The sequence below is a fragment of the Malus sylvestris genome, chromosome 11 (genome assembly GCF_916048215.2).
Source record: "Malus sylvestris chromosome 11, drMalSylv7.2, whole genome shotgun sequence".
Classification (NCBI taxonomy): domain Eukaryota; kingdom Viridiplantae; phylum Streptophyta; class Magnoliopsida; order Rosales; family Rosaceae; genus Malus; species Malus sylvestris.
The window spans coordinates 5,711,769-5,737,283 of NC_062270.1; the positions used below are offsets into that span (position 1 = coordinate 5,711,769).

The 25,515-nt window shown below is 38.0% G+C and overlaps 4 protein-coding genes and 1 long non-coding RNA gene across 10 annotated transcripts; 2 read left to right on the top strand and 3 right to left on the bottom strand.

Annotated features, from left to right (window-relative positions):
- Nucleotides 1-779: 779 nt before the first annotated feature.
- On the top strand, nucleotides 780-1,337 carry LOC126588745 (uncharacterized). The gene is made up of 2 exons (XR_007611587.1): nucleotides 780-948; nucleotides 1,099-1,337. It is a non-coding gene; the product is annotated as an uncharacterized LOC126588745 (long non-coding RNA).
- A 1,684-nt stretch (nucleotides 1,338-3,021) lies between these two features.
- Nucleotides 3,022-5,827, bottom strand: LOC126588739 (protein CHUP1, chloroplastic-like). 3 transcript variants are annotated; one of them, XR_007611583.1, is made up of 6 exons: nucleotides 5,036-5,809; nucleotides 4,618-4,934; nucleotides 4,337-4,448; nucleotides 3,501-3,632; nucleotides 3,221-3,412; nucleotides 3,022-3,057 (listed from the first exon to the last, which is right to left on the bottom strand). XR_007611583.1 is itself a non-coding variant. In XM_050253842.1 (5 exons), exons 1-5 carry the CDS (start codon nucleotides 5,642-5,644, stop codon nucleotides 3,323-3,325), a joined length of 1,260 nt encoding a protein of 419 aa, XP_050109799.1. In that variant the 5' UTR covers nucleotides 5,645-5,809; the 3' UTR covers nucleotides 3,022-3,322. The 3 variants fall into 3 exon arrangements, 1 of the variants encoding a protein (XP_050109799.1); XM_050253842.1 differs by having other exon boundaries at nucleotides 3,022-3,412; XR_007611584.1 differs by lacking the exon at nucleotides 3,022-3,057 and having other exon boundaries at nucleotides 3,348-3,412; nucleotides 3,501-3,768; nucleotides 5,036-5,827.
- A 3,688-nt stretch (nucleotides 5,828-9,515) lies between these two features.
- LOC126588738 (pyruvate decarboxylase 1-like) lies at nucleotides 9,516-12,474 on the bottom strand. 2 transcript variants are annotated; one of them, XM_050253841.1, is made up of 6 exons: nucleotides 11,834-12,474; nucleotides 11,313-11,476; nucleotides 10,458-11,108; nucleotides 10,256-10,373; nucleotides 9,988-10,176; nucleotides 9,516-9,881 (listed from the first exon to the last, which is right to left on the bottom strand). In XM_050253841.1, exons 1-6 carry the CDS (start codon nucleotides 12,359-12,361, stop codon nucleotides 9,711-9,713), a joined length of 1,821 nt encoding a protein of 606 aa, XP_050109798.1. In that variant the 5' UTR covers nucleotides 12,362-12,474; the 3' UTR covers nucleotides 9,516-9,710. The 2 variants fall into 2 exon arrangements, with proteins under 2 accessions (XP_050109798.1, XP_050109796.1); XM_050253839.1 differs by having other exon boundaries at nucleotides 10,256-10,385.
- Nucleotides 12,475-13,464: 990 nt separating this feature from the next.
- LOC126588740 (uncharacterized) lies at nucleotides 13,465-18,819 on the top strand. Its single transcript, XM_050253843.1, has 6 exons — nucleotides 13,465-13,645; nucleotides 14,143-14,229; nucleotides 15,804-15,867; nucleotides 17,372-17,882; nucleotides 17,963-18,194; nucleotides 18,279-18,819. Exons 4-6 carry the CDS (start codon nucleotides 17,385-17,387, stop codon nucleotides 18,728-18,730), a joined length of 1,182 nt encoding a protein of 393 aa, XP_050109800.1. The 5' UTR covers nucleotides 13,465-13,645; nucleotides 14,143-14,229; nucleotides 15,804-15,867; nucleotides 17,372-17,384; the 3' UTR covers nucleotides 18,731-18,819.
- Nucleotides 18,820-20,366: 1,547 nt separating this feature from the next.
- On the bottom strand, nucleotides 20,367-25,054 carry LOC126588735 (potassium transporter 1). Of its 3 annotated transcripts, XM_050253834.1 has the most exons (10): nucleotides 24,769-25,054; nucleotides 24,503-24,629; nucleotides 23,855-24,089; nucleotides 23,302-23,547; nucleotides 22,866-22,916; nucleotides 22,516-22,776; nucleotides 22,370-22,422; nucleotides 22,137-22,251; nucleotides 21,796-22,050; nucleotides 20,367-21,716 (listed from the first exon to the last, which is right to left on the bottom strand). In XM_050253834.1, the coding sequence occupies exons 2-10, from the start codon at nucleotides 24,548-24,550 to the stop codon at nucleotides 20,707-20,709; spliced, it is 2,274 nt and encodes a 757-aa protein (XP_050109791.1). In that variant the 5' UTR covers nucleotides 24,551-24,629; nucleotides 24,769-25,054; the 3' UTR covers nucleotides 20,367-20,706. The 3 variants fall into 3 exon arrangements, with proteins under 3 accessions (XP_050109791.1, XP_050109792.1, XP_050109793.1); XM_050253835.1 differs by lacking the exon at nucleotides 24,503-24,629 and having other exon boundaries at nucleotides 24,769-25,053; XM_050253836.1 differs by lacking the exon at nucleotides 24,769-25,054 and having other exon boundaries at nucleotides 24,455-24,549.
- Nucleotides 25,055-25,515: the final 461 nt, after the last annotated feature.

Genomic DNA, 25,515 nt, shown 5'->3' on the forward strand with positions numbered 1-25,515 from the left:
TTTTGGAGTTGTTGAAAGAAGTTTGGTGTTCGAATTCTCGTTCTTGCTTCTATATCAAATTTCATAACAAATATCCTCCAAAAAATTTTGATGAACGGCAGATTAATTAGCAACATAACTTTGGATATATGCTTGGGACCAATAGAATATTCAGGTAAATTATAGTCTTTTTTTTGGTAAAAAAGCAATTATATTCCAAGGAATTAGTATTTTGATTTCTCTAAGAAGCATATTTTTATCTCATGTCGCGAATAGTAATGCGCGCTTTTGGGGCCATTAGGATAACAATGAGGTGCTTTTAATAATAAATATACAAGTAAATTCTGAAAAAGTACTTAGTAAAACATTTTAAATATTTTTGAAATTCAAAAATAATTTCTTTAAAAGAGTTTACCGTCATTTAAAAGCACATCGGTCTATTTAGAAATATTTTTAAAATAACTAAAACTGCTTTAAATTATCGAAACCATTTGTATGACATAAAATGTTAGAAATGCTTCTAGGTTCAAACAAAAAACTTGAAGTACTTCCTTTTATTAAAATTTTAATATACTTTTAATAGAAGTCCTTTTACTTAAAAGTAATTCTAAGCAGAAGTACGTGTAAAAGAAGTTGTTCCAAACGAACTCTAAAATTTCAATTTCCTCTGATGTATACAGTGACAATAATAACGGGCCACGGCCCAAACAACAACATAGGACTAGTTATTTAGAGGATGGCCCACTAATGCCCTTTAATTCTTACCGGGCTCGAGCCCATGTCCCTCGGATTACATCCAACGGCCCAAAACACAGCTAGGGTTTTGCGTATAAACGCTAACCTCCCCCTCACTGCCTCACTCCAACAACAACACAACACCCATTTCTCACCCGCCGGTTCTCATCGGAGGAGGACCTCCAACAAAGACCGCAAGGGTTTCAGTCTCGCTTTGACGCCATGAGAGCTAAGGTAACAACCATAACCGGTTCACATTTCTGCATCCAAATTTTTTAGCTTTTCCTGAAAGTGCTTATGATAAGTTATAAGCTTTGCCAAACAAGGCCTTAGTCTCCAATCTTGATAGATCAATCTCATGTAATTGGTGCTGTTTAATTGCAGTGGAAGAAGAAGAGGATGAGGAGGTTGAAGAGGAAGCGCCGAAAGATGAGGCAGAGATCTAAGTGAGAGGAGCAGCTGCGTGGAGCTCGTTCGCATGGCGGTTCTTCTATCCCCCAGGGTTTTGGATCTTGTCAGACTTAGCGGTTTGTTTAGAATTAATGTGAAACCTTTTGTGTTTTTATCTGTTTATCTTTGCTACATTTCTTACTATTTAATTGAAATTTGACTGCTTTTTATAATTTGGCTATGAGGATTGCTTTGTTTTGAAGAAATTGTGATTTTACATGTTTGATTTGTTTTTGTTGATTTTTTACATTGGGGTTTATTTGAGTAAAATGTTAAATTTTGGGTAGAAATCAATTAGTTTAGTTAACCCTAAACACCCATTTGAATTTGGTGAAAAGTTTGAGGATTTCTCGAATTTTGCAAATGGTTGAGGATTTTTCAAAATTTGTGAAGTTTTAGGAAAGATATAAGAGTTGGTTTTTTATTCCTAGAAAAATGGGGGAATTTTTAGGGAAAGTGCTGGGTAAAATGTAACGACTTGTCCCCAAATATTACGGTTCGGATCGTTACATAAAATCCATCATTGATCCTTCCTAAATTCTTCTCTAAACATAAATTTGAAAAAAAAAGTCATCCAACCCTTTATTAAGCTTCTCATTTGTAAGAAATTTCCTCAACTTTTCATAGTCTTGCGGGTTCACAAATTTTTCAGAACTTGGAACCTCTTTATCTTATTATGGTCTTGCGGATTTGGATGAGTGCTGCTATGTTCGCTACTTTTCCACCTATCTTATAACCAAAATACAGATCACAAATTCATGTAAGGTTGTGCATAGCAACATTCATTCAGATTTGTTTAGGAGGATTATGATTATCCAAAGTATGTTTTTAAGAAATGTTTGGTGACCAAGGAATGTGTAGTCATCCACCATTAGATTTTGATCATGGGTGGAGATTAAATGAATGAGCTTTTAAATCTCAAACTCTTGATATAAAATCTCAAGGGTGTTTGACCATGAATCCTTAATCTGTGACCAAGAGAATGAGGCACTTATATATGTATCTTGATGAACTGGTATGCTTGCTAGGTTTGGTTGGTGTACCACGTTACTGGTCCAACCATACTCATAAAAATTGAATCTCTGCATTGTGTTGGACAAGCATTTGGTGTCTTGAGGAGGAAGAAATTCTACGGTTTTGCACCGGATCAGCTCAACCATATGGTCAAGACACAAAGAACCACCCTACCCTACCTCCTTGATTTTCATCTTCACACTTACCTCATTTTTTATCCCACCCTCTTTCGTCCGAAAACTAAACTAGGACCAAAAAAAGGGTGGGGTCAAAGAGTGGAGTAGGGGTTGGTATAACAATTGAGGGTGTGGTGTAAGGTGGTTGTTCTGTCTGGGACATAGGGGTTCTGGTTTCCCTATGCTAGAATTTCTATCTTTTGTGACCCAAATAAGGAGTTATGCTCTTTGTGAGTGTGGTCGGACAGGTGACGTGGTCCACCGGCGTAATCTAGAACATGCGCAAGGAATTTTGAGAAAAGGTAGTGGATTTAGATTTAACGAAGAGGATTAACGATGATCCGCATTATGTTTTTATATCTAGAAGTAGAAACATTCTTGCCTAGAAGTACATGTAGTTGGTAAAAGAGTCGGTGTGTCTAGTATTATTGATTTCGATTCTTTGCATCCATGTGGAATTAAGTAGCAGAGTATCGATCAAATTCTTGTTTACTGTTTAAGGACTCCGGTGGTGTTCAGTGTGCATGCTAGTTGAGGAAGCATAAATGGTGGAACCCTAAAAGGAGGGATTACGCTTTTTGTGAGAGTGGTCCGACGGACGACTTGGTCCTCCGCCAAATCGGAGAATTTCCCTGAGTGAAGCCTGTCGCACCCAGTTCAAATTAGATTATCACGGAGTTTTACCAGTATAATATTAGGAAAACTAATGAAAAGTGTTTGAAAACTTTGAGTTTTAATGATAAGGACAAAATAAAGGGTAAAGTGAATAGTACCAGGATTGACTTTTTAGTGTAAAAATGTGGTTTTTCGTTAAAGTGAACGGTACCGGGAGCTTTTCATTAAAGTTCCCTGTAATATTTTCAAACACATTATATGTTGGACATTTTACAAACACATTTTCTGCTACAAGTAATCTGCTTACACCCCCATCGATCAATTTCTGGGTTCATGTACGTATTGAGAGTGAGCTAAATCGTGCCATTTCTTCTACTATTCGCGCCTATCTTCTTTAGTTCCTCAAATGCAAGTACCGTCTCCGAATCAAAACCTCCTGCAAACTGAATTTTCTGTGTGTGAGTACCTGGTGTAACGAATTAACAAGTAGGTCAAGAAATTTGGAACGGCGTTTGTGAAGCATTTCACTACCTGGTGTACCCGGAAAGCGAATCGGACGCCTTGAAGCAGGAGATTTTCTTCTCTTGAGCATTCACTGGACTGCACTTCTCTAGTAATCCTCTTCATGAACTCCTTGGCTAGCCTCAGCGAGCTCAGTTTCATCTGCAAATAGTTATGTGTACAAGATATACGGTTTGTATCAATCGATGGTTTTCAGTGAAATGAGATGTTTTCAAATGAATGTGCGTGAATCCACCCCTTGCTTCAAATCCACTCCTTGGGTATTGTCGTTAGCACTCTGAAACAGTCGTGGAGTGAAAAAATATTATCTTAGAGTGTTAATAACAACTTTCTTATTCTTTGCGAACTGCTATCTACAGTCTCGTAGAATAGTGTTGTCAATTCATGTTCACAATTTTCAAATTTTATAGCTTCAACATCATTGTTAATCAATTGAAAGTTGAAACTAGATGGGGGTTTGCTTAGCTAGAAAGAGTTCAAATATTTTGCCTTTATTTTGTGTGGGCCTTTCTGTGGCTCCTATCATTGATTAACACGTGTTCATAAGTTGAACTCTTCTTAACTCTATTGTCATAAATTTAACCCTCCTTAACTTTGTTGTCATAAATTTAACCATTTTTTAACTTTGTTGACATAAACTTAACTCGTATCATTCAATGATAGAGTGCAAAAAAATTGATCCCGGCTAAAAAGCGTAGATATTTGGTCACTTGGGCTCTAATTAACCACAATTTAGTACCACTTTAATGGAAGTCAAAAGTAAACATAGGATTAACTCTTTCATAAATTATTATCTGAATGATTGCCAAATTAAAGTTATTGGTAAGCCATAGTTATCTACCTACCTGACCCATCAGCCCTGTGTCCAGCATCCATTCCCATGGGATCTGAAAATCCCTGTACCTCTTGCTGGCAGTCTCCCTTGTTCTTTCTGTGCTGCTCACACTTCTTTCCAACCTGCAAAAGCGGACTTCTGACGTTAGACGAGGTGATATTCTAAACTGCTGCTCCAATCTCCAATCAACTGACCTAACACGCATCTGCAATTTTTGATATCAATGGAATAGCACGTCTGCAATTTTTGATATCAATGTAAGACTAATAAGCTATTGTACTCCACGCTTACCTGTCTTGTAATGCCTCCATTCTTCTCAGAGCAAGGATTGATGGCTCCTTCATGTTGTCCTCAAATGATGAGGCTTCGTTTTTCAGATTCCTCAGGTCTCTGTAGCTGAAAGCGGCTTCTCGCAGCGTGTCTGCTTTTCGTTCCGGCCACTGCGGGAAGTGCTTCAACACTGCTCTTTCATCCACTAAAGAAGATAGCTGCCGATCCAGCCAATTTACAAATGCTTCCACATCTGCGATGTTTGTAAATTTTGCAGACTCCACCTCACTGATCAAGAAATTTATGAATTCTCCTTGCGTTTCGACCTCCGACTTTATCTGTCCATGAATGTAGAAATTAGTATTAGAAATATTTCTTGTATGACTTTCTTTTGATTTATTCAATTCAATGTGCGGAAATCATTTGTTAATTAACTTACTGCTAAAACGTAAGATGAACGGTTTTCGATTTCTCCGATCATGTTCTTAGTAAGTGCAAAAGCATGAACTCCTGCTGGGTTGGCTTTGTTCTCCAGGTGTGCATCTTTCCTTGTAAGTGAACGGTACAGCTCAATTACTTCCGGCACACGTCGCACTCCTCTTGACCCGATTAATGATTTTGAGGGCGGAGGAGGAGGAGGCGGTGCTAGTGCTGAAGGCCCTTTATTTTCCTTTACCTCCTTGAACAAAGCAGGGGGAGGAGGAGGAGGCCTCGGTGTTGATGGTGTTGCATTGGTTGGTAATAATCCTGCTGCCGGTCTTTCCTTTATGGCTTGAGATTCCGTGAAGTCTACTTTCGGATTCGGTTTCTCTTTCACTGGACTCTGCTCCAATGCACTGTGCTCCAACGTGCTTTGAAACTTCTTCCAGAGCACAGATTTCCTCTCATTGTTGTGTGCTTTGAGGGAAGTTATTTGAGCTTTAAGACGACCAACTTCTTGCTTCAGTTCATGGTTTTCTTTCTCCAACGAGCCGTTCTTTTCGAGAGAGGCTTCGAGTTCTTTCCTGAGAAAGACGACGATCTCGGAGCTTTCATCTTCTTCTGGCATCCTCCGAGTCTGCTATGCTTTCACTGGAAGGAGATAGCTAGAGGTGACAAATGAGTTGCTGGCTCGTTCCTCTTTTATGTTATGTTGTCTTACTTTTGATGTAAGGCTTGGTGGGTTCACGTAAACCTGACGATTGATGCTCATCTAGTGAGTCGTTTATTAGGGCATTAACAGTGCATTAACATTAGTTTGCCCATTTTTATTTTCATTTTTTATATACATGATAATGAGCAAGGCCCGGAGGGAAAACGGTACACATGACTTTAGATGTAGGGTAGATGATTTTTTTTTGTTCTTTTTCCTTTGGTGAGAGTGAGGAGAATCGAACCTAGAGACCTCAAGTGTAGAGCATAGATAGTTTTCTCACTTGATCCACAATATGGTAACCTTAGTTTAGACAAGGATCCTTTTACATTTGCAAGATTTTATACGTTAACATTAGTTTATTCTGTCATTTGTTTAATGGCAATGTTGAATTGTAGGTAAGAGTCTTGTTGCAAGTACTATATACTGGTTGGTTTAGGTGCAACATTATATTCTTTGGTCAAGTTTACCATAAAACCCATATTTTTCTTGAGTATTTAATACAATTATGTTAGAATATCATTAGCAAGGTAGTGCATTCATAATTTGAAAAGCTTGAGCATCCACGTAATGAGTTAACAATGTTATCTACTTTTACCCTTATCTGTTACATACGTCGACATGTGAATCAATAACGAGAGAGGTATAAACATATAGGGTGAAGCCTCACTCTGCGCTTTGCAAACCAACAAAGAGGTGATCAATGAGAATCGGATTCAAAACCCCTACACTAAAGCCTCAAATACCATATTAGAAAGAACTAGCCCCATAAGCTTTATGAGAAAATCATGCATCGTGTACCGAACATGGTTATTACTCCTATTAATCACAAGTGAGTGTTATGATTAATTTTTTTTCTTCTGTCTCCTCTTAGTTTATGCTAATCACAAGCGGAAGAGACGTCACTAAAATTATGCATTGGATGCGTACGAGAGTCACTCTTAAGTTTTACCTGAGGAATGTCATTTCCATCACTTTTCACATGTAGATTTGTGAAGCTTCGGCTAAACAACGAATGGTGCATGATTGATTGATTGCTAACTAACAACTTAAGGCTCATTAACTAGCTTCTTGGACCAGTTTTTGTTGTCCAGGTGTCAGTCTCAGGCTGGGATGTTGAAATCATTAGGTAAATCTTAATTAGCATACATAAGTCGGTTGATATGCCGATTGATTTAGTCCTCCAGGAGATCATGACAAAATTGAATGCGAATTTTCAATTCTTTGCTTGCGAAGCAAGGCAAAAGCCATAAAAAGGGGGAAGGGGAAATAAGAGCAACAGAGAAGGGTATATGCTGACAGTCGAAAATTAAAGAAAAAGTAAAAGCCTTGACATTTACAGCCTACCAGATTCAGATCTTCCCCTATTCTTGCTTTATTTTTCATGTCCTTCATGGAACAAAGTAAAAAAAAATGGAGAGGGGGTGTCATTTTTCTTTTTGAGGATCACATTTATGCAAAAATTCTTAATGACAACACAAATCTTGCAAGATGGTTGCAGAATAAGTGGCCGGCCGTCCGGCTTTATTATGCCCATTGAGAAGCTACTTACGTCACGCAACTATCCAACAATATATTTGCCGCATTAGACAAAACCCTACATTTATCTTTTAGTAATATAACAAGATCAATATTTGGATGCCATTGTTTATGACAAGATAATAGTTTAAATTACTCTAATTTATAGTGAGGGAATTCAAATTTCGATATAAAGAACGAACACACTATCATAATTAACTAGACAATATACGTCAAATTTAAGAGGCAAAATTTGTTTTATGCCAATGAACCCTAAGGAGAAAATCCTACAACTTTGAATAGTAAAGCACTAATAGGCTGAAGCTGAAAGGTAGCTCACCTAGACATGAGGTGTAATTACTTGGCATGAGCATAATCTTTAGATCTTTTTAAAGGGTTTATGTTCCTCTCACTGATTTTAGCAAAAGTCCACTTCAAATTCAGCTTTAATTTCTAGGGGACCACATACCCTATATAGCCCTTAATCAAAGTACCCTACAGGTAAGGGAACCTTATTTTGGGTGGGGGTAGTGTGTGTGTGTTCATAGATAAACAACTTGAACGTGCCGCACCCTGTATTGATTTGAAGGACTTTAATTACATGGAGTTCTGTGCCAGTAATATAATAATGTGTGTAATTTTCTATTTACGAGACATTGTATTGTATTAGGACAAGGATTGTCTACCCTCCTTGTTCCCGTGCCCTTCCATACTTTACTGTTTGTATGATCACGATTAAGCCACGTTAATATTTTATATTACTATTTATTTTTGTCTTATTATCTCTATAAAAAAACAATATAAAATGTTGACGTGGCTTAACCGTGACCACACAAAACAGGAAGGTACGGGAGGGCACGAGAATAAGGAGGGCAGACAATCCTTGTCCATTGTATTATTAGTACGAACACTGTGATGATGAAGAATTCCTGCCATGTAAAATACTTTAAAGTAGAAGAGCAAAAAAATAGAAAAATGACTTACATGAAACGGGTTCACCATCACGTGGTGTTCCCTACTTAATAATGCAGTGCCATTTGCAAGTTTTGATTCATAGGGCAATATGTTATTAGATTAGAACGTCATATGATTGTAAAATCTGTTTCATATAAATTGCTTTAAAATTTTGAGGAGATTTTTTATTTGGTCAAAGAAGGTAGAGGAGATTGAGAAACCAGGTAGTAGTCACTGCTCAGTGAAGAATTTATTTGGCGGACAGACATGCCCCAAATCAAGGGAAACACAAAAATCAAATTTGACTACCCTACTTGAACAAGATCTTTCATTTGAATGGCTATTTGACATGTTTCGACGTACTTTACAGTGCTAGCAAGAGCTTGCACGGTAATAACTCAGTCTTCCCTTAGTAAGGAGATCCTTGCATACAATTAGTGACAAAAACTTGGGTTACAAACATATATATCAACATGATATGGACGACTAAATAATCAAAGTATCAATAATATCAATAATATAAATAATATCGGTAGTCAATAACGTGTGGGTATGCTTTTTAAAATTGAACGGACAAATTAACTACCTAATTTGACAGTCTGACTCAAGTTGTTCTCATATTCTTCTAGCACTCATCCTCTGAAAATAGCTAAAGTAGGAAAATACATGTATTTATCACACATAAAACAAACAAAGATAAGAAGCATTTCAATCATACAGAGTTTTTAGCGCATCTTAACGTGCTATGTGCGTTAGTGGATTGGTATGTTAATTGGGTTGACCACATTTCAAGAAGCTTTTGGTGTCACAAAAGCAAGACATTTCAAGGAATGCAACGACCTCACATCTTAAACCTAGCTATATATGGATCTTGCAATTTATAAACATAATTAATTTCCACATCAAAGTCATGAAACAGCCTCACAACTTAAGCCTAACTTTGTGTTTGATACAAAATACTCACTTGAGCATCTCAACGTCCTTGATCGGTAATACTCGAGTGTCCCTTTTAACATCCTTCGAGCAAGAAATACATAACTAATGCTTATTGTAGAAAGCACTTCAAGTGTTTTTTCAAGATTAATTTGCATTTTTACCAATAATTAGTTTCAAAAATTTTTTTTTTTCTGAAAGCGCTTTAGTCATTTAAAATCACTTCTCAAATGAGCTCTTAACTATCCAACAAAACAAAATGCACACCAAACTGCCAAAGGTTCCAAACTACAATGATATGGAACCCAAATTTTCCTCTTTGGGTCATGGCAATTGAGCTTGTTTGACAAGTATTCAAAAAAAGGGTTCAAAACATAGGAAATGATACGAATGAAGCAGAAACTAATAATTCCAAGTAAATGAGTTGATTCCGTCACGAATAATAGAAAATAGAAACACACTACTAAGACATAATTTGCTCTTATTCTAATTTAAATAAAATAGTTCACTCTACCAAAGTACTAAGATCTTATTCTAATTTGAATTTCTTGAGATCATTCTAAAGGATGGCATTTTTCTATTGAGGATTTGGCGGGCGGCTATTAGCAGCTGAGACCCTTGACCCCCATTCAAGCAGCTCTTTGCTTGTGTCATCCTTGTGAGCAATCACTTCTATGAAGCACAAGCAGTCTTTCTTCTCCTCCGTTGCTGTTGCAATTGCCTCCGTTAGCTCCTCCTCAGTACGAACCTGAGACCGAAAAAAGGAAGGAAAAACACATAAATTAGGTCATGATTTACTTCTCCAACACAACATATATAGTCTAACAAAGCAAGTTTTTATATCGAACACTAACCTTTGTTGTCCAGCAGTTTCCTTCGCCGTTGTGGATTGCGTCCACCAAACCAGTGTAGTTCCAGTTCTTGATCACATTGTAAGGGCCGTCATGGATTTCAACTTCTATGGTGTATCCGCCATTGTTTATGAGGAAGATGATGCTCTTTTGATTGCATCGAATCATTGTTGACACATCTTGTGCAGTCACCTGTCATAAAAAATAAAGTTTCATATATATAAGCTTGAGACCAATTAAATCAAACGCTGGTCGAAGCATTAATTTGAACCTGGAAGCTCCCATCACCGATGCAAGCAATGACGCGCTTCTTCGGAACTGACTGTGCATAGCCTAGAGTTGCACCAACAGACCAACCAATCGATCCATATTGCATCTGGAATTCATACCTGCAAGACCAACTTTTTTTCTCTAATGATACTGAAAAATTAAAAACCTCAAATCACATAGCTCGGGTTTTGTTGCATGCTCACCCACATCCTTCCGGCAGTTTCAATTTCAAGCAGTTAAACCAAGAATCACCGGTCTCAGCAATAACCGCAGTGTCAGCTGAGAGCATTTTCTGAATGTGCTGGAACAGAATGTTCACTCTAAGAGGCTCATTAGGCTGAGATTTGAGAGGCTGGCCATCTGGGACGAAGATTCTGGCATAGTTTTCGTGAGCGGTTGTGTTTTTGGTGACACGCTGTGCAAGTGCCTGAAGAAAGTCCTTCATTAGGACACACCCGAAAGAAGGGCCATTGCCAACCACCACACGATCAGGCTGCACAATAATTGCCTTCTCCCTCTTGAGAAGAAGAGAGTATCCAACAGAGCTGTAGTCGTTGAAGATTGGACCAGCAAACAAGTATGCATCAGCAGACTCTACAATCTCACCACAGTATGCCGTGCCGACTGCTCCCCAGTATGTCCCGATGTAGCGACGATGGGTTTCGGGGAAACGCCCTTTGGCTGATGGCATCATGGCAACAGCATAGCCACTGGCATCAGCAAATTCAACAAAGGCTTCATGTGCCTTTGCCACTCGGATCTTTGGTCCGCCAACCACAACTGGCTTCACTGCCTTGTTCAAGAAGGCAGCTGCCGCCTCCACAGCGGCTTCTAGCCCCATCTTGTTGGTCATTCTGTATCACGAAATCATCAAATTGTCATAAACTAAATCTCATGTTAAAGAAAGAGAGAAATATTACATTGTCAAACTGTCAATCATAAATATCTTATTAGTCGAACTCTTATTTGATACTGGACATGGTGCGGGATCTTGTACATGTCTGACATACCTTGCACAACTCAGATAAACCATGAAGATCAATTAACAAATAACTTACCTAGGTGAGATGGAAAATTTAATGGGGTGTGTGCTAAAAGCTGGATGTGGAATGCCAGGCAAGTTGCAGCTAATGCTGATATAGACAGGCTTGCTTTCTTTGAGAGCAGTAGAAATGGCAGTATCAATTTGTTCATGTGCATCATCCAAGTTGTTTACCACAGCCTGCCACAGCAAATAGCATAAACAAGAATCTATACATAATTACACAAAGGAAAATAACACAAATCCAAATTTTCCCAAAACGCAAAATAACACAACAATATATTATAATTTATAAATTCAAATCCTAATTAGGTCAAAGCACTAAAATGTTGTATATATATTATTATGCATGGCTCTATACTTAAAATTTAAAACGTGGTTAGCAATTTAACACTCCTATTTATTCTCGTTTTTGTGAGTTAAAAAAAATGTCATCAAAGTGTTTAATTTAAAGTGCAGATGGTTACAAATAAAATATTTCTATTTAAATGTCATGTATTATAAATCAATAAAGGCAAATCAAACACTTGAGCTGACTTGATAGCAAGTGACAGTCTGGAAGCATCTGAGTTCTTGGCTGAAATCCGGCAGGCCAATGGTGTGGTGAAGAATTCTGTTGGTGCCATAATCATTTGTGTTTGGCCCTCCAACAACACAAATAACAGGAAGGTTCTCACTGTAAGCTCCAGCAATGGCGTTGAGAACACTAAGCCCACCCACGGTAAACGTGACAACGCACGCCCCAACGCCACGCTCCCGGGCATATCCATCAGCGGCATACCCGGCATTGAGCTCATTGCAGCAGCCGATGTTGGTGAGCTTCGGCTCAGCAATGAGGTGGTCTAATAGGGTTAAGTTAAAATCCCCGGGGACGGTGAACACGTCCCCCACCCCGATCTCCACCAGGCGGCGCGCTAAGTGGCGGCCAAGAGTGGAGTCAGCGGAGGCAATGGTGGACGGAGGGTGGGAGGAGTCGTGGATGGTGGCAGTACCATTTTGAGGAGGGCAGCCGACGTTGTTGTTGGCCGGTTTTGATGAGTCTAGGGAGCCAATATTGGTGGCCATGGTGGAAAACGGAGAGCTCGAAAGTGGGATTCAGGATTCTGGTGTTGTAGTGGAGATCAAACACACTGTTGATCGAACAAAAATGGGAGAAAAATTGGATCTTTGTGGCTGTTGGGAGGAGGAAGGAGAGTAAGAAGGATTTATATATATAGGTTTGTTTTGTACGTGAAATAAGGTGGTGGGGTTTCTTGGGAAGGGTGAAGAGACACATTCGGGGTTATGCATGGTAAAGTAATAGAGTGAGTGCTAAACTAAAGGAGAAGGAAATAATTTGTCTTTTTATTTTATTTTATAATATCTATATGATTTTATGTTCTGGTAGAAATAAATAATTTGTTTTGTGTATAGATACTTGAAATGTTACGTAATGAGACTATTAATCTGGATCGTACATTCAAATAAGAATCAGATCGTATCAATTATTGTCCAATTTGTATTTCTCACCTTGAGTATTGTATTTTATTAGAGAATAAAATGGTCTATAATTTCTCTCCCAAAAAACTGGGTCTAAATTTTGGTTATGGTATGTGTTTTTTCTGAACCCCATTAGAATATTCAAGAACATTATATATAATTGACAGTAATATTTTGGTAGTATTCCTTGGAACCCATTCACATTTTACCGTTCGAATTAGGGGTGGGCAAACGGGTCCTGGACCCGCGGGTCGGGGCGGGTACCCGCGATTTGGGGCGGGTAAGGGGCGGGTCCTAAATTTCAAAACACAAAACGGGGCGGGGCGGGGCGGTACAAGAAATTAGCGGGGCGGGGCGGTTCTAGAAATAAGAGGGAACGGGCCCCCGGCCCGGCCCGTTTCTAGCAAGAATAATTGGTTTTATCCTCATTTCAGTCTTCTCAGTTCTCATATACTCAGCCCCAGTTTGGTAGGGCTGTGCTTAAAAAAAAGCTAGGGTGAAAAAAAGCCAGAGGGATTTGAGGCGTTTGGTAAATTTTTCAAAAGCAGCTTTGTTTTAAAGCTGAGGGTGAAAAGAAGCCTAAAACAGGAAGCTGCTATTTGCAGCTTCCCAAAAACAGTTGCGGCTTCCCAAACCAAAAACACGGGTGAACAGTGTAGGTTTAATGAATTTTTCAATAATCCAAAATTGCCCTCCTTCCTTATACAGTCTCTCCTCTCCGCCTCTCTCTCCTTCTCGCCTTCTTTTCCTCTTTTCTTTCCTTCAGTCTACTCTCCTCTCTCATACCCGAACCAAGAAATCAGATCTCTCTCGTTCTCTCGTTCCAAAACCAGCGTTCTCCCTTGTTCTCTCGTTCTCCAGGTTCGTTTGGTAAGTTTCTCTTGTAAATTTTATTTATTTATTTGTTTGGATTTTTAACTTTGGGGATGGGAGAGGGAAAAAGGGGTGGGAAGAGCCCAGGGATGAAGGAGCTCGACTGCATGGAAAATGTAGGCACAAATCGGGCTTGCTTCTGTTGCGTTTGACGCCTCTAGGAGGGTGATCATGTTGCGTACACTTTCTTCGTTGTGGACACAGCAAAGGATTTGAAATGTTTCCGAGTTGCTTGCCAGTAATGATTGGGTGTCGGGAAAAACAATTGGGGATGGAGGGTGGGGAAAAATTAATTGGGGAAGGTGATATGGTTTGTGGAAAAAAAATAATTGGGAAAAAAATAATTGGGGAAAAAATTAGGGTTTGTGGAGGAAACAAGAAAAATTGAGAAGGTTTGCTTCTGATTTGGGTTTAGGTAAAGGATAGTTTTTTATAAAGCTTTGCTCTGGTTCTAATCTATGAACTGTGCTTCTGATTTGTCATCCCTTTGTCAGTGTTCGTATTGTATCTCTCTGGAAGGAAGTGGGTTTTTGAGGACGTCGCTGAGGCTGTACTCGAACAGGTGGATTATTTTTTTCTTGGTACAAAATTCGGTTTTCATGTTTTTGATAAATCTGTTTTGTGATTGCATTTAAATGGTATTTGGTTTATTAGACAGATTAATGATAGAACATTAGACAGATTAATGACAGAACAGAGCAACTACAAAGTCTGTTCTGGTGTTTGTTGGTTAGGATTAGATAAAGCAAAAGTCTTCTTTCAATTAGAAAATGCATTTTAGAATAAAGCAAAAGTCTGACTCTATGTAATTAAAATGACTAATGCTCTAATCACACATACTTCTCACATCCACTAAATCAATTTAGCCTTCCATAAAAGGTTATACAAGTGCAGAGCTTAAAACACATCAAATTTATAAACAAAGCAATATATATTTATGTATGATCAGGGTTCTGTTTGATTGAAGCATTTATGTCAATGTTTTCTTCCATTTTCCCAGTTTGTTGGTTTGTAATCTCTCTTTGGAAGGAATTGAACTCCCCAGTGTGGTGTGGTGTGGTGTGATAAGTGACTCTCTTTCTTTCTTTCTGTCTCTCTGTCTTTGGTTTTTGTTCTTCATGATATGCTTCCAAACAACTGCACTTGTTCCCCAGATATGATCCTACATATTAATTAATTTTCTTTTCTTTTTCTTTTTTTTTAGTTTAGTTTGTTGAGTGAGTGAGTGGTGGCTAATGGCTATTCTTTTCTTGCAATTTTTTGGTTTTGCTGCCTTTGAGTTTCTTGGTAATAATATATTGATATGAAATGTGAGATAGATTATCTGGTTAATCTAGTTAATTTGGTTCTTGGTTGCTAAATCTAGCTTCTTTTTTCCTCTTCTGTTTTTAATTTTCTGCAAAGTCTACGTCTTTTATTTTCACACACAAGTCAAGTGATATATACGTATATTATTTATGGGTTTTATTTTATGTGATCGATCTAAGATATTCTCGAATAATCACACAATTTTTCTCTAGTCCAAACCCTTTTGCATTACCTTAAATTATATTAATTGTCAAGCCAATGTTATGTGGAATTGTTAGTAACTGCGCCTTTTCGTTTACTGAGTTTTTGTTCTTCTTCTTTCACAAATATTCTGCGAGGTTCCATGGAAATTGTTTGCATTTTGTAAATGTTTTGGTTCAATGCCCTCTGGATGGATGAATGCTGGGTTTCTTTTACGGTTGGGTTGGGTACTTGGGAAGTGCAAAAGAGCATAATTAAGTAATATTCATTGGGTGGTGGTGTTCTCGTGCATTTTCTTTTCAAACTTGAAATGGTTAAATATGTCCGAGTCATGTGCAGAAGTTGGCAAATTTCTGGAAAGTGGAAAGGAAGTATGGCAGATTACATGAGAATTGTTAGATGTTTAAAGAATCAACAAAATTAGCATTGTTTTCTATTCTCTAACCTTGTATGCATAGTAAAGCCACTCCGCTTGAAAATTACTTGTAAGGAACTGGCGACTAATTTTGAGTTCCACTCTGTCTACTCACTTAAATGTGTGTTGTTGTTGGATCTGCATTTTTGCATATCCATTTTTAATCCTCTCTATCTGTTGATGCTTGCCAGTACACTGCTATTAATCCTCCATCTCATGTTGCATTTTCAGACTGTGCTTCCTCCCGTCTATTAATCTTCACCGCCACGGTTTCATCTTCTCCGTCTTGCTCTAGGTATTGTTCGTTCCTATTGTATTGTATTTATGGTTTTCGTTAATATTTAATTGTTTCCTGGAAAGAGAAAGAATAATTGAAAATACTTCGATTGTTAATTTTGGAAACTTGCAATTTCCCCACAGAAATATGGCATAAAACAATAAAAAGAGGTTTATGTTTCTCATAGGCTTTTATATATAAGTATGAAACCATAAGCAAGAAATATTTTTCAGAAATTTTTCATTTGTTCTTGTTTTAATATATAAATATATATATGTATATATACAATTCAGTAGTTGGTATCGATGGCAAAGAAGGGGGCATCTTCATCAAATCCTGTGGCTACATGGAATGCCCACAATATATCTATATTTTGTGATGTTTGCATCAAGGAGGTTGAGGCCGGACATCGTCCGGGCACTCACTTTGACAAAGATGGATATGCAAATATTAGAGCTAACTTCAAGGCAGAGACAGGGCATGATTATGATAGAAAACAACTAAAAAAAAAGTGGGATGCACTTAAAATTGAGTGGAAGTTGTGGAAAGAGCTAATTGGTAAAGAAACTGGCCTAGGGTGGAATTCGAGCAAGGGCACCGTTGATGCCTCTGAGGAGTGGTGGAATAATAAAATTCAGGTTTGTGTATTTATCTTTGAATATGTATTATGATATCATGGAATATGTATTAACCATATTCTTTGTTTACTTGTAGATAAACAAAGAATATGGAAAATTGCGGAAAAAAGGCATTAGTCCTGAGATGGAGGATAAGTTAGATAGGATGTTCTCGAACACAGTTGCTACCGGTGAACATGCTTGGGCACCTTCATCTGGAGTACTACCACCAGAGTCAAGAGATGAATCTATAGGGCAAATTGATTTGGATGATGAGGAAGAAAGTGAGACCATGCAGGATCTAAGGCAAGCTACTAGGAAGGGGAAAAAAAGAGCGACCAACCAAGGAGATTTTCAAAAGAAGAAGGTTGATAAGAAGGGGAAAAAAATTGGAGGTGCTGCAAAACTTTCTGGTCAAATTGACCGTCTTGTTGAAGTTTATGAAAGTAGGAGTTCTGCAAACTCATTGATGAGGCCGCCGCATATAGGTTGTAGTATTGCGGAAGCGATAGCATCTGTTGCACAATTGCCTGGTTGTGAGCCACCTAGCGAGTTATGGTTGTTTGCTACATGTTTATTTTGTAGTGCAGAGAAGCGAGAGGTGTTTGCCACTATGACTGATCCTGAAGTGCAGCTGACTTGGTTGAAATATATGTTCAACAAACAACAATAGAGAGCTAAAACTATGAATTATGACTATTTGTGGTTTGTACTTTGCATTAGGATTATGTGTTGAATGTTGCTTGTTGCTTGTATTTTGTGTTTATTGAATGTTGGATTATATGTTGAATGTTGGATTATGATTTCTTATTAAACGTTGGATTATTCTTGAATGTCGGATTATGACTTCTTAGTGATTGTTGGATTATGACTTATGGAATGTTCAATTATGTGTTAGGTTACAGGTGTATATTCAATATGAACACTTATGATGAAGATGTTGAGGAGTTGGAGGATGGTCTAATTATATGCACTATAGCGACAGCTGTCGAAACATATTACTCAAAATATATCCACAAAACTCCGTGTATGAATTCTTCCCAAACAGGTAATATGTGGTTGATGGAAGTACTACAAGGAAATCATGTGCGATGCTATAGAATGTTTAGGATGAACAAAGATGTCTTTTATAGATTATCCAATGACTTGCAAACTAATTATGGATTGAAAGGTTCACGGAGAATGAGTGCTACTGAAATATTAGCAATGTTCTTGCATATGTTGGGATATGGTGTGAAAAATAGATTAGCGCAAGAGAGATTTCAACATTCTGGTGAGACTATTAGTAGATATTTTGGTGCTATGTTGGATATCGTATGTAAGATGGCAATAGATATTATCAAACCGATGGATTCGGAGTTTCGTGGCATTCCCCAAGAAATAAGGAGAGATACAAGATACATGCCTTATTTTAAGGTAAATTTTGACTCGTCTTCTAACTTATTTCCAAACTATAAGTGTAGGTTGACGGTTTTTTTCAATGTTATTATTTTTAGGATTGTATTGGTGCCATAGATGGAGTACATGTTGAGGCTTCAATACCACCTCCGGATCAAGTTCCATACATTGGTAGGAAAGGAATACCAACTCAAAATGTTATGGCTGCATGTAATTTTGACATGCAATTCACATTTGCTTGTGCTGGATGGGAAGGCACTGCACATGATACAAGGGTTTTTCTATCCGTGCTACGAAATCCAATTTTAAACTTTCCTAAGCCTCCAAATGGTAATCTTCATACTTATATTATAACATTTTACATACTTGCTTTGTATAATTAATACAATACAAAACAAAATTTTCAATTGTCAGGAAAATATTACTTGGTAGATGCGGGATACCCACAAATGAGAGGTTATTTGGGACCATATAAAGGTGAAAGATATCATCTCCCAGACTTTCGTAGGGGTGCCGAACCAACGGGTCATAAAGAGGTATTCAACCACACACATTCTTCTCTTAGGAGCATCATTGAACGAACTTTTGGGGTATGGAAGAAAAAATGGTCAATTTTAAGGGATATGCCTAATTACCCGTTCAATAAGCAAGTGAAGATTGTCATTGCTACAATGGCTCTTCATAACTACATACGGAGGTATTCTGAACGTGATCGTCATTTTGATGACCCCAGAGACTATTGTGAAGAGAGCGATAGTGGTGATGATGATGATGAAGAATATCGAAATTATGAAGTTGAAGGATCAAATGAGATAGAGGCATTAAGAAATAGAATAGCGGCAAGTTTGATGAATGCATCTAATTAGACTACTTTCAAGTACATTAACAATATTGTACTAATGAATTCTAGCTATTCAGTCTAAAATATTTCAATTGAAATAGTTTGTCATACTAATTAATATTTAAGATAAAGTTTATAAATATTTTTCTTTTAAAAATAAAGTATATTTAATAATTTATCTTTATTTGTTAAGAAAATTAAATTAATAGCACATCTAGTATTATACCCTTTTGGTCATTTCACACAGCCACAGCTGTTTTACATAAAAGTTTACCAAACACTATCATACTGCTTTTTTTTCAAAAGCACTTTTACAAAAAAGTTTACCAAACACTCTGCTGCTTTATTTCACAGCCGCTTTTTCTCACAGCACAGCCGCTTTTTTTTAAAGCACAGCAATACCAAACTAAGCCTCAGAGTCACTCACTTTTCCTTTTTCCCAACTCAATCTCTCATCCCGACTCGCTCTCACTGTCCCAGCTTTGTCTGCCGCCGCCATCATCAGCTCCGTCCGCCGCTGCCATCATCAGCTCCGTCCGTCGCCGCCATATCAGACCTCGATCCAGGGAAGCTGAAATCGTCTCTTCGTTTTTTTTTCATTCAATTTATAGCGAATTTCTTTGTTTTATGTGGCTTTAATTTTTGAATGCATGCAAGGAATTGGGATGGGGAATGCAATCATGGTCGATGATCTGGAGCTCCTTGTTTTCTAATGTAATCTTAAACCGCTGCTGCTGTGTATCTCTCTCACTCACTCTCTCGAAATCAGTCTCTCTCTGTCGAACTCGAATGGACGAACGACGAAGTCAAACAACTCAAAACGACGAATCAATCATCTCCTCCACCTAACTCAGACTCATATTTGCAGCGCAGTCGAGCTCTGTTAACAGTCATCTTCAGTTAAGGTAATATGTTTTAGGGATTTAGGATTTAAAATTAAATTAAGGTTTTCTAGATTTAGAGATTTTGTTGGGTTTTGAAATCTTGACCTCTGTTATGTTCCAATTTCAAATCTTTTGTTCAAATGATTTGGGTGGAAGGGGTCGAAATCTGGGATTAAGCATTAGCTGGTATCAGTTTGTGAACCATTGTTAAAATGAGATCATATTAATATGTGCTGATGTGCATTTGTGCTTCAACAATCTGTGCTTCAATATTTCTGTGAGTGTAAGTGTAATATGTGCTGTTGTGCACTGCAGTGCAGCGGCAGGCTGCAGCTCCATTTTATAAAATAATGTATTAAAAAAAAAAAAAAGTTGGACCCGTGGACCCGCCCCGAATCGGCCCGTTTGAAACGGGCCGGGTTAGGTCCGGTTCCAAAACTCAAAATCTCTTTACCCGGCCCGTCCCGCCCCGTTACTATTTAAAACGGGTAAGGTCCGGTTCCTCCAAAATTGGGCCCGGCCCGGCCCGTGCCCAGCCCTAGTTCGAATTCTTTTTACCATGTGAAGTTAATTTGATAAGTTAAGTAGGACTAATGATGGTCATGAACATGCAGAGTTTGAGAAAATGTGTTTGCCAGTGGGAGTATATCTCTGTGTTTATAGAGCAAGTCACGTGATGAGTGTTGTAGACATAATGAGTAATGTCTCGAGTTATAAGCTAAAAGTATGCATGTTCCACTGCTAAACGTAACAATTATTTTTAAGATAAAACCCTACTGAAAGAAAGCATTTTGGCATGGCTTTTTCCATAGCTGCATACTAGGAGAATCAGAATATACAAATTGTGAGGGTGTTAGTTAAAGGTATTTATTTGTTCTAAGATACAGCAATTTAAAATTTTACATTTCTCTGATACAAAGTTAACATATATAAACCTGAAAAGTCAGTGTTGAAAATCTAACTGTAACAGCTATCAGTTTCTGCAAGTCCATCTGAACTTCCCACTGCTTAGTAAAACCATTGCGAGTTCAAACAAAGTATGGATTTACTCCGTCGACACATCCCAACATCACACGCAGGATCTTCCGATGGGTTTAGTACGCCTTCTTCCTAGAAGTCAGACGTAGTAAATCATACCAACTTCCAGCAAAGAAGTATGCGGCACATTCAGAACAACATCCGGCTCTCTGCAGTTCTTGCTCAGAAAAGCATAGACGATATCTATAACAAGTTTCTTGAAAAAGGATGATGATTTCTTTGCCTTCGCATGTGAATGCCCGAAAATGTATGTGACACCAGATTCTTTGGCTTCTAATATTCGCAGGGACTCGTCTTTGCAAAGAGAACTTTCTACTTGCCTGATACCAGGTTTTATCACTTGAAGATCACATGAAAACTGCACTGTGTTTTCTTTTTTGGTCGAGTCCATGAAGGTGCGATCTGGAGCATAAAGGGGGTCGGAATCTGCATCAATAACCTGTCTAGAGCATCCAGTTATCGGTCTCAAAGGACTTTCTTCCTCTGTTTCTACAAAGTGCACTATACTAGACACCAATATGTTGTCAAAATTACAGGTTTCCTGTTGAAGATCCTTATAACCGTACCTCACAATGCACCGGAACAGTCCATACTCCTTTGGGCCCACCCTACTAACAAGCAATCTTTCATTTCCACTAACATGGGGAACTTGAACAGATTTGATGCAAACAAAAACCAGCACCTTATGGAATGCAGGTAGATTAGTTACAAAGTGTCCGAAAATAGCTGGTACCCCAGTCGCCAAATTAGTGTACATGAGTCCAATTCCAGGGACCCGAACCATGCCAAGGCTCGGACCTAAGCTCACTATTCTGTTGATTGAGACCTTGTTTTCAACATCAAATTGGTGTTTCATCATTGTTCCGTAGTTCCATATGTACATTACACCCATAAAGATCAGAGAGAGCACAACCGGGATCCATCCACCTTCTGGGATCTTGCTGACGGATGCTGAAATGTAAACTAGCTCAATTGATCCAAAGAGCATTAAAAACGCTAATGCAGTTATTATGCTTTTCTTCCAGACTATTATCATCACCAGAGCCATCAAGCAAGTTGTCACAAACATTACAGCAGTGACTGCCAAACCTACCAAATTCAACAACACAATCAAAGTACATTCATGTAAACACCAAGAATATCCAAGAGATAGCAGTTAGATTTATACCGTATGCATGACCCATCATGTTTGTGTCCCTCAATCCAATTGTCACGCCTAAACAAAGGCACATTAACATCCAGTTGACCTCTGGAATGTATATTTGGCCATATATTTTACTAGAAGTATGAACTATCTTGACGCGGGGAAAGCATTTAAGTGCACAGCACTGGTTTATAACGGAGAAGGTAGCTGAAATTACTGCCTGGCTTCCGACAACAGATGCAAAAGTGGCAACTATGAACACTGGCCAAAACACAGCCTCTGTAGCAAACCAAACAATTACGGCATACATACAAAAGATGACAATTAATGATATTAACCATTAGGGTACTATGATAAGCTATTACCTGGTATGGCTTCATAGAAACTTCTTTGGATGTCTTCGTGGTGCTTAGAAAGAAACGCAGCCTCACCCATGTATGAAAGAACTAGAGAGGGATATACGAGTAATGTGAAGGCCATCTGGGATTTGATGCCAGGTACTTACATCAGTGTTGAAATAAGAAAGAACTATTTGTGGATGCAATTTTAATGATTCAAGGCATTAGCATCGTGTCCATACAATCGACTGCAAAGTTACCTTTATTGAGAGCGGAGAGAAATGGCCCAAGTTAGCAAACATCGCCTCTACACCTGAGATAATATTCCGGAGGAAACTAGTTTCCAGTAGCTCTGTTTAGCAGCAAGTAAACCACAATTACTGCAACAGGAGTTTAGAAGAGATACCTGTTATTGAAAGAACAACTCCCGCCAAGGATACCCATCCTTCAATGCCTGTGCTTCGAAGGAACTTTAACATATAAACTGGAGAAAGGGCATGAAATATACGTTTGTTCCACCGAAATACGTTGTATATTCCAATGCCACTAATACACAGAAGCCATGCTGTAACAATCGGAGCAAACATGAAAGCAACTCTGTGTGTTCCGTGATGCTGAAGGGAGAAAAGCCCCACTAAGACGACACATGAGATTATAACAACATAATCTGAAAGAAAGAAACCAAAGAGAAGTTTTACAAACGGTGATGCATAGATATTTGAAAGGTTATTGGCGGTATAAAGAAGTTTGACGTACTGTCGTGGAGTCCTGTGATTTTAAGCTTAATCCCGGAGACTGCTGAAAGAACTGAAAGAAGAAATACAAGTGAATCTCTGTCATAAATAATGTTACAAACTAATCAAGAACTATCAAACTCTAGTTGAATTAGAAGTCTTTCTAAAACGCCAACAGATGCGTGTTTGGAATTGGACTCGTAATTGAACAAGCTCTAAGAAAGGGAGGAATTTAGCTCTGTCATACATGCTTTAGGTATAATGTGTATTTCTAACCATTCATATGTCACAAAATTATCATATATATCCATGTTCTGAAGGATGTTATGCTTACTCAAAAGTCGAAACCTGAAAAGTTAAGATGAGCTAGCCTAGAATTTGAAAAGTTCAGGGAACGGAACTTGTATGGGGAAAAAACATTCATATCACTATAGAGAATTTTGTTAGGACTAGCCCACCTGATATTGCAGGAGTGAGTACACCATCACCAATTGCCATACAGGTTCCAAATAGAACAAAAACCAGCAGCCCTTTGCGAAATCTTGGATGCTTGTCAAAGAACGATTTCAGAGCTGAACTCTGCCATGTTTCTGTGGTTCCTTCCGTCACATATTCAGACAACTTCTCATCTGTGATTTCTTGATTTGGCAGAATGCTTAATCTTGCATGACGACAGAGGAGGGAGTACAAAGCAAAGGTACCGCCTGCACCATGTGTACAAAACTGGTATTGAGAAACCGTCTTTTTGCCATCCAATTACATTTTTTTTTTTCTACAAATCATTTGGAAAATTAGATGAGATCAAGAACAGTCGAAAATGACAAGAAAAAGGAGATCAGCAGAGTGTTTTTCTCAGTGTTGAAAACAGTATTGTAGAATGCAAATCCGAACCAACCATCCAAAAGTGACTGGAAGGTTGAATGAACAGCCTAATAATTTGCGTCATAAGATCAATCGGGTTACTTAGCATTGTCATCAGCCAACATCACAATGAAAACAACATAACTGTACCTTCACCATTGTCATCAGCCAACATCACAATGAAAACATACTTGAAGAGCGCAATTAGAGTAAACGTCCAGAAAATAAACGAAAGGACGCCAAAAATCTCTTCATCATCCTCACGAAGGCTCAACTTTCCGGAGAACGTGGTCTTATAAACATATAGAGGGGATGTACTTAAGTCACCATACACCACTCCCAGGCTTTGATAAGCCAATGTGAGCACAGTTGCACGGGATACCCTCTGCAAGTCCCGATTCAAGACAACATTATAAACATACATTCGAAAAATTCAACAATTTAGAAACATCAAAGAAGGTCAATTAGTACAAAAGAGCCCATAAAAGTTCATGACCCTATGGTTCAGCAGCTACATTGAAGACTAAATTTATTTTTTCGGGGTTTTATGCATGTCCCCAATATTTGTTTATCTGGCTGCTCAAATTATGAACAACGACGAATAGCGTAAATCCTTAAAAACCATTCACACTACTTCCCTTTTTTCTTTTGAGGAAGCAAAAAGAATGCCTTTTGAAGCCAGGATGTGAATTCCATTGAGAAAACAGTAAAAGATGCAAAATTTATATCAATTAAAGGGATTTAGTTTACCCAAAACCCAGAAATAAACACTCAAAAACTGGAAACCCCTCTTCTCACATTCTCAAATGTCCTGGTTCCACAGAAGCTGCTGCTCCAGATGTACATTTTATATTTGCATAAGAATATGCAATATCTCACACTCTGATGAGAAAATTTTCACTAAAAACTATTTGTCCAAGAGAAGCTGCAAAAATGGCTGACATTCATAAGTTTGTCGATATCAAACACTTAAAGTTTACCATCATGAAAGCAAACAACTAATTATCAAAGAACAATATTAGGAAGAACAAAATAGAGTGAGAGAGGATGAAGGATATATATACCCGTGGAGATATTCCCTGTTCCATTAGTTCTTCAGATGGGTTCATTGTAGAGAGAGAGAGAGAGAGAGAGAGATGCAGTGCAAGAGAAGTGACTGACTGAAGAGGAAGAAAGGCTGGTAAAGTGTATATAACACAGAGAGAGAGAGACAGAGACAGAGAGATGTAGGAAGCGAGGGGCGGTAACAAGTAAGTAGGAGTAGGCAAGTGTTGTGTTGTGCGTCCTAACTCCAAAGAATTTGCCAAAGGCGTTCAACGCTCTTTTACCTCTCTTCATTTCCAAATTTTTGACCAAAACAACTCTAAATCTGTATACGTTTGAATGAAGTGTTATAAGCTCGTGTTCTTTGCCCAAAGTTTTAATCCTTGCTCTGTATATTACAATAGTTTAGATTAAAGAAATATATCCGTCCCTCATATTTTTAGTTCAAATTTCTTATTCGCATACTAAAATAATATAAGAGGGTGTATTCGAATGAGATTTTGATGGATTTTAAGAGAGCTCATAAATCTGTTTGCATGCAATGAAGATTTTAAATGAATCTGTCAAATTCTAATAGTATTCAATCTTGATTTTCAAAGACTTTGTAAAAATCTAGTGGTATTCACTCTCGAGTTTTCTTAAAATGTTCCAAATTTTGGTTGCATTCATAATTTAATGAATTTAGAGGAATTTAGGAGTTAGAAGATTTTAGTGGATTCTAGAGTGGAAAATATAAATATAAAAAATCCTCACAAGCCATGGCTCTA

Coding starts and splice junctions, on each gene's coding strand:
- LOC126588740 (XM_050253843.1), top strand. CDS start 17,385: ATGAACACTTATGATGAAGATGTTGAGGAGTTGGAGGATGGTCTAATT. Junction 17,883..17,962: donor GATACATGCCTTATTTTAAG/GTAAATTTTGAC, acceptor TATTATTTTTAG/GATTGTATTGGTGCCATAGA. Junction 18,195..18,278: donor CTTTCCTAAGCCTCCAAATG/GTAATCTTCATA, acceptor TTCAATTGTCAG/GAAAATATTACTTGGTAGAT.
- LOC126588739 (XM_050253842.1), bottom strand. CDS start 5,644: ATGCCAGAAGAAGATGAAAGCTCCGAGATCGTCGTCTTTCTCAGGAAA. Junction 4,449..4,617: donor ATGGAGGCATTACAAGACAG/GTAAGCGTGGAG, acceptor CCGCTTTTGCAG/GTTGGAAAGAAGTGTGAGCA. Junction 3,413..3,500: donor TCGCTTTCCGGGTACACCAG/GTAGTGAAATGC, acceptor CAGAAAATTCAG/TTTGCAGGAGGTTTTGATTC.
- LOC126588735 (XM_050253834.1), bottom strand. CDS start 24,550: ATGTACATCTGGAGCAGCAGCTTCTGTGGAACCAGGACATTTGAGAAT. Junction 24,090..24,502: donor GAACCAGGACATTTGAGAAT/GTGAGAAGAGGG, acceptor CGGGACTTGCAG/AGGGTATCCCGTGCAACTGT. Junction 23,548..23,854: donor GGCTGATGACAATGGTGAAG/GTACAGTTATGT, acceptor CACATGGTGCAG/GCGGTACCTTTGCTTTGTAC.
- LOC126588738 (XM_050253839.1), bottom strand. CDS start 12,361: ATGGCCACCAATATTGGCTCCCTAGACTCATCAAAACCGGCCAACAAC. Junction 11,477..11,833: donor AGACTGTCACTTGCTATCAA/GTCAGCTCAAGT, acceptor TTGCTGTGGCAG/GCTGTGGTAAACAACTTGGA. Junction 11,109..11,312: donor AAATTTTCCATCTCACCTAG/GTAAGTTATTTG, acceptor TTCGTGATACAG/AATGACCAACAAGATGGGGC.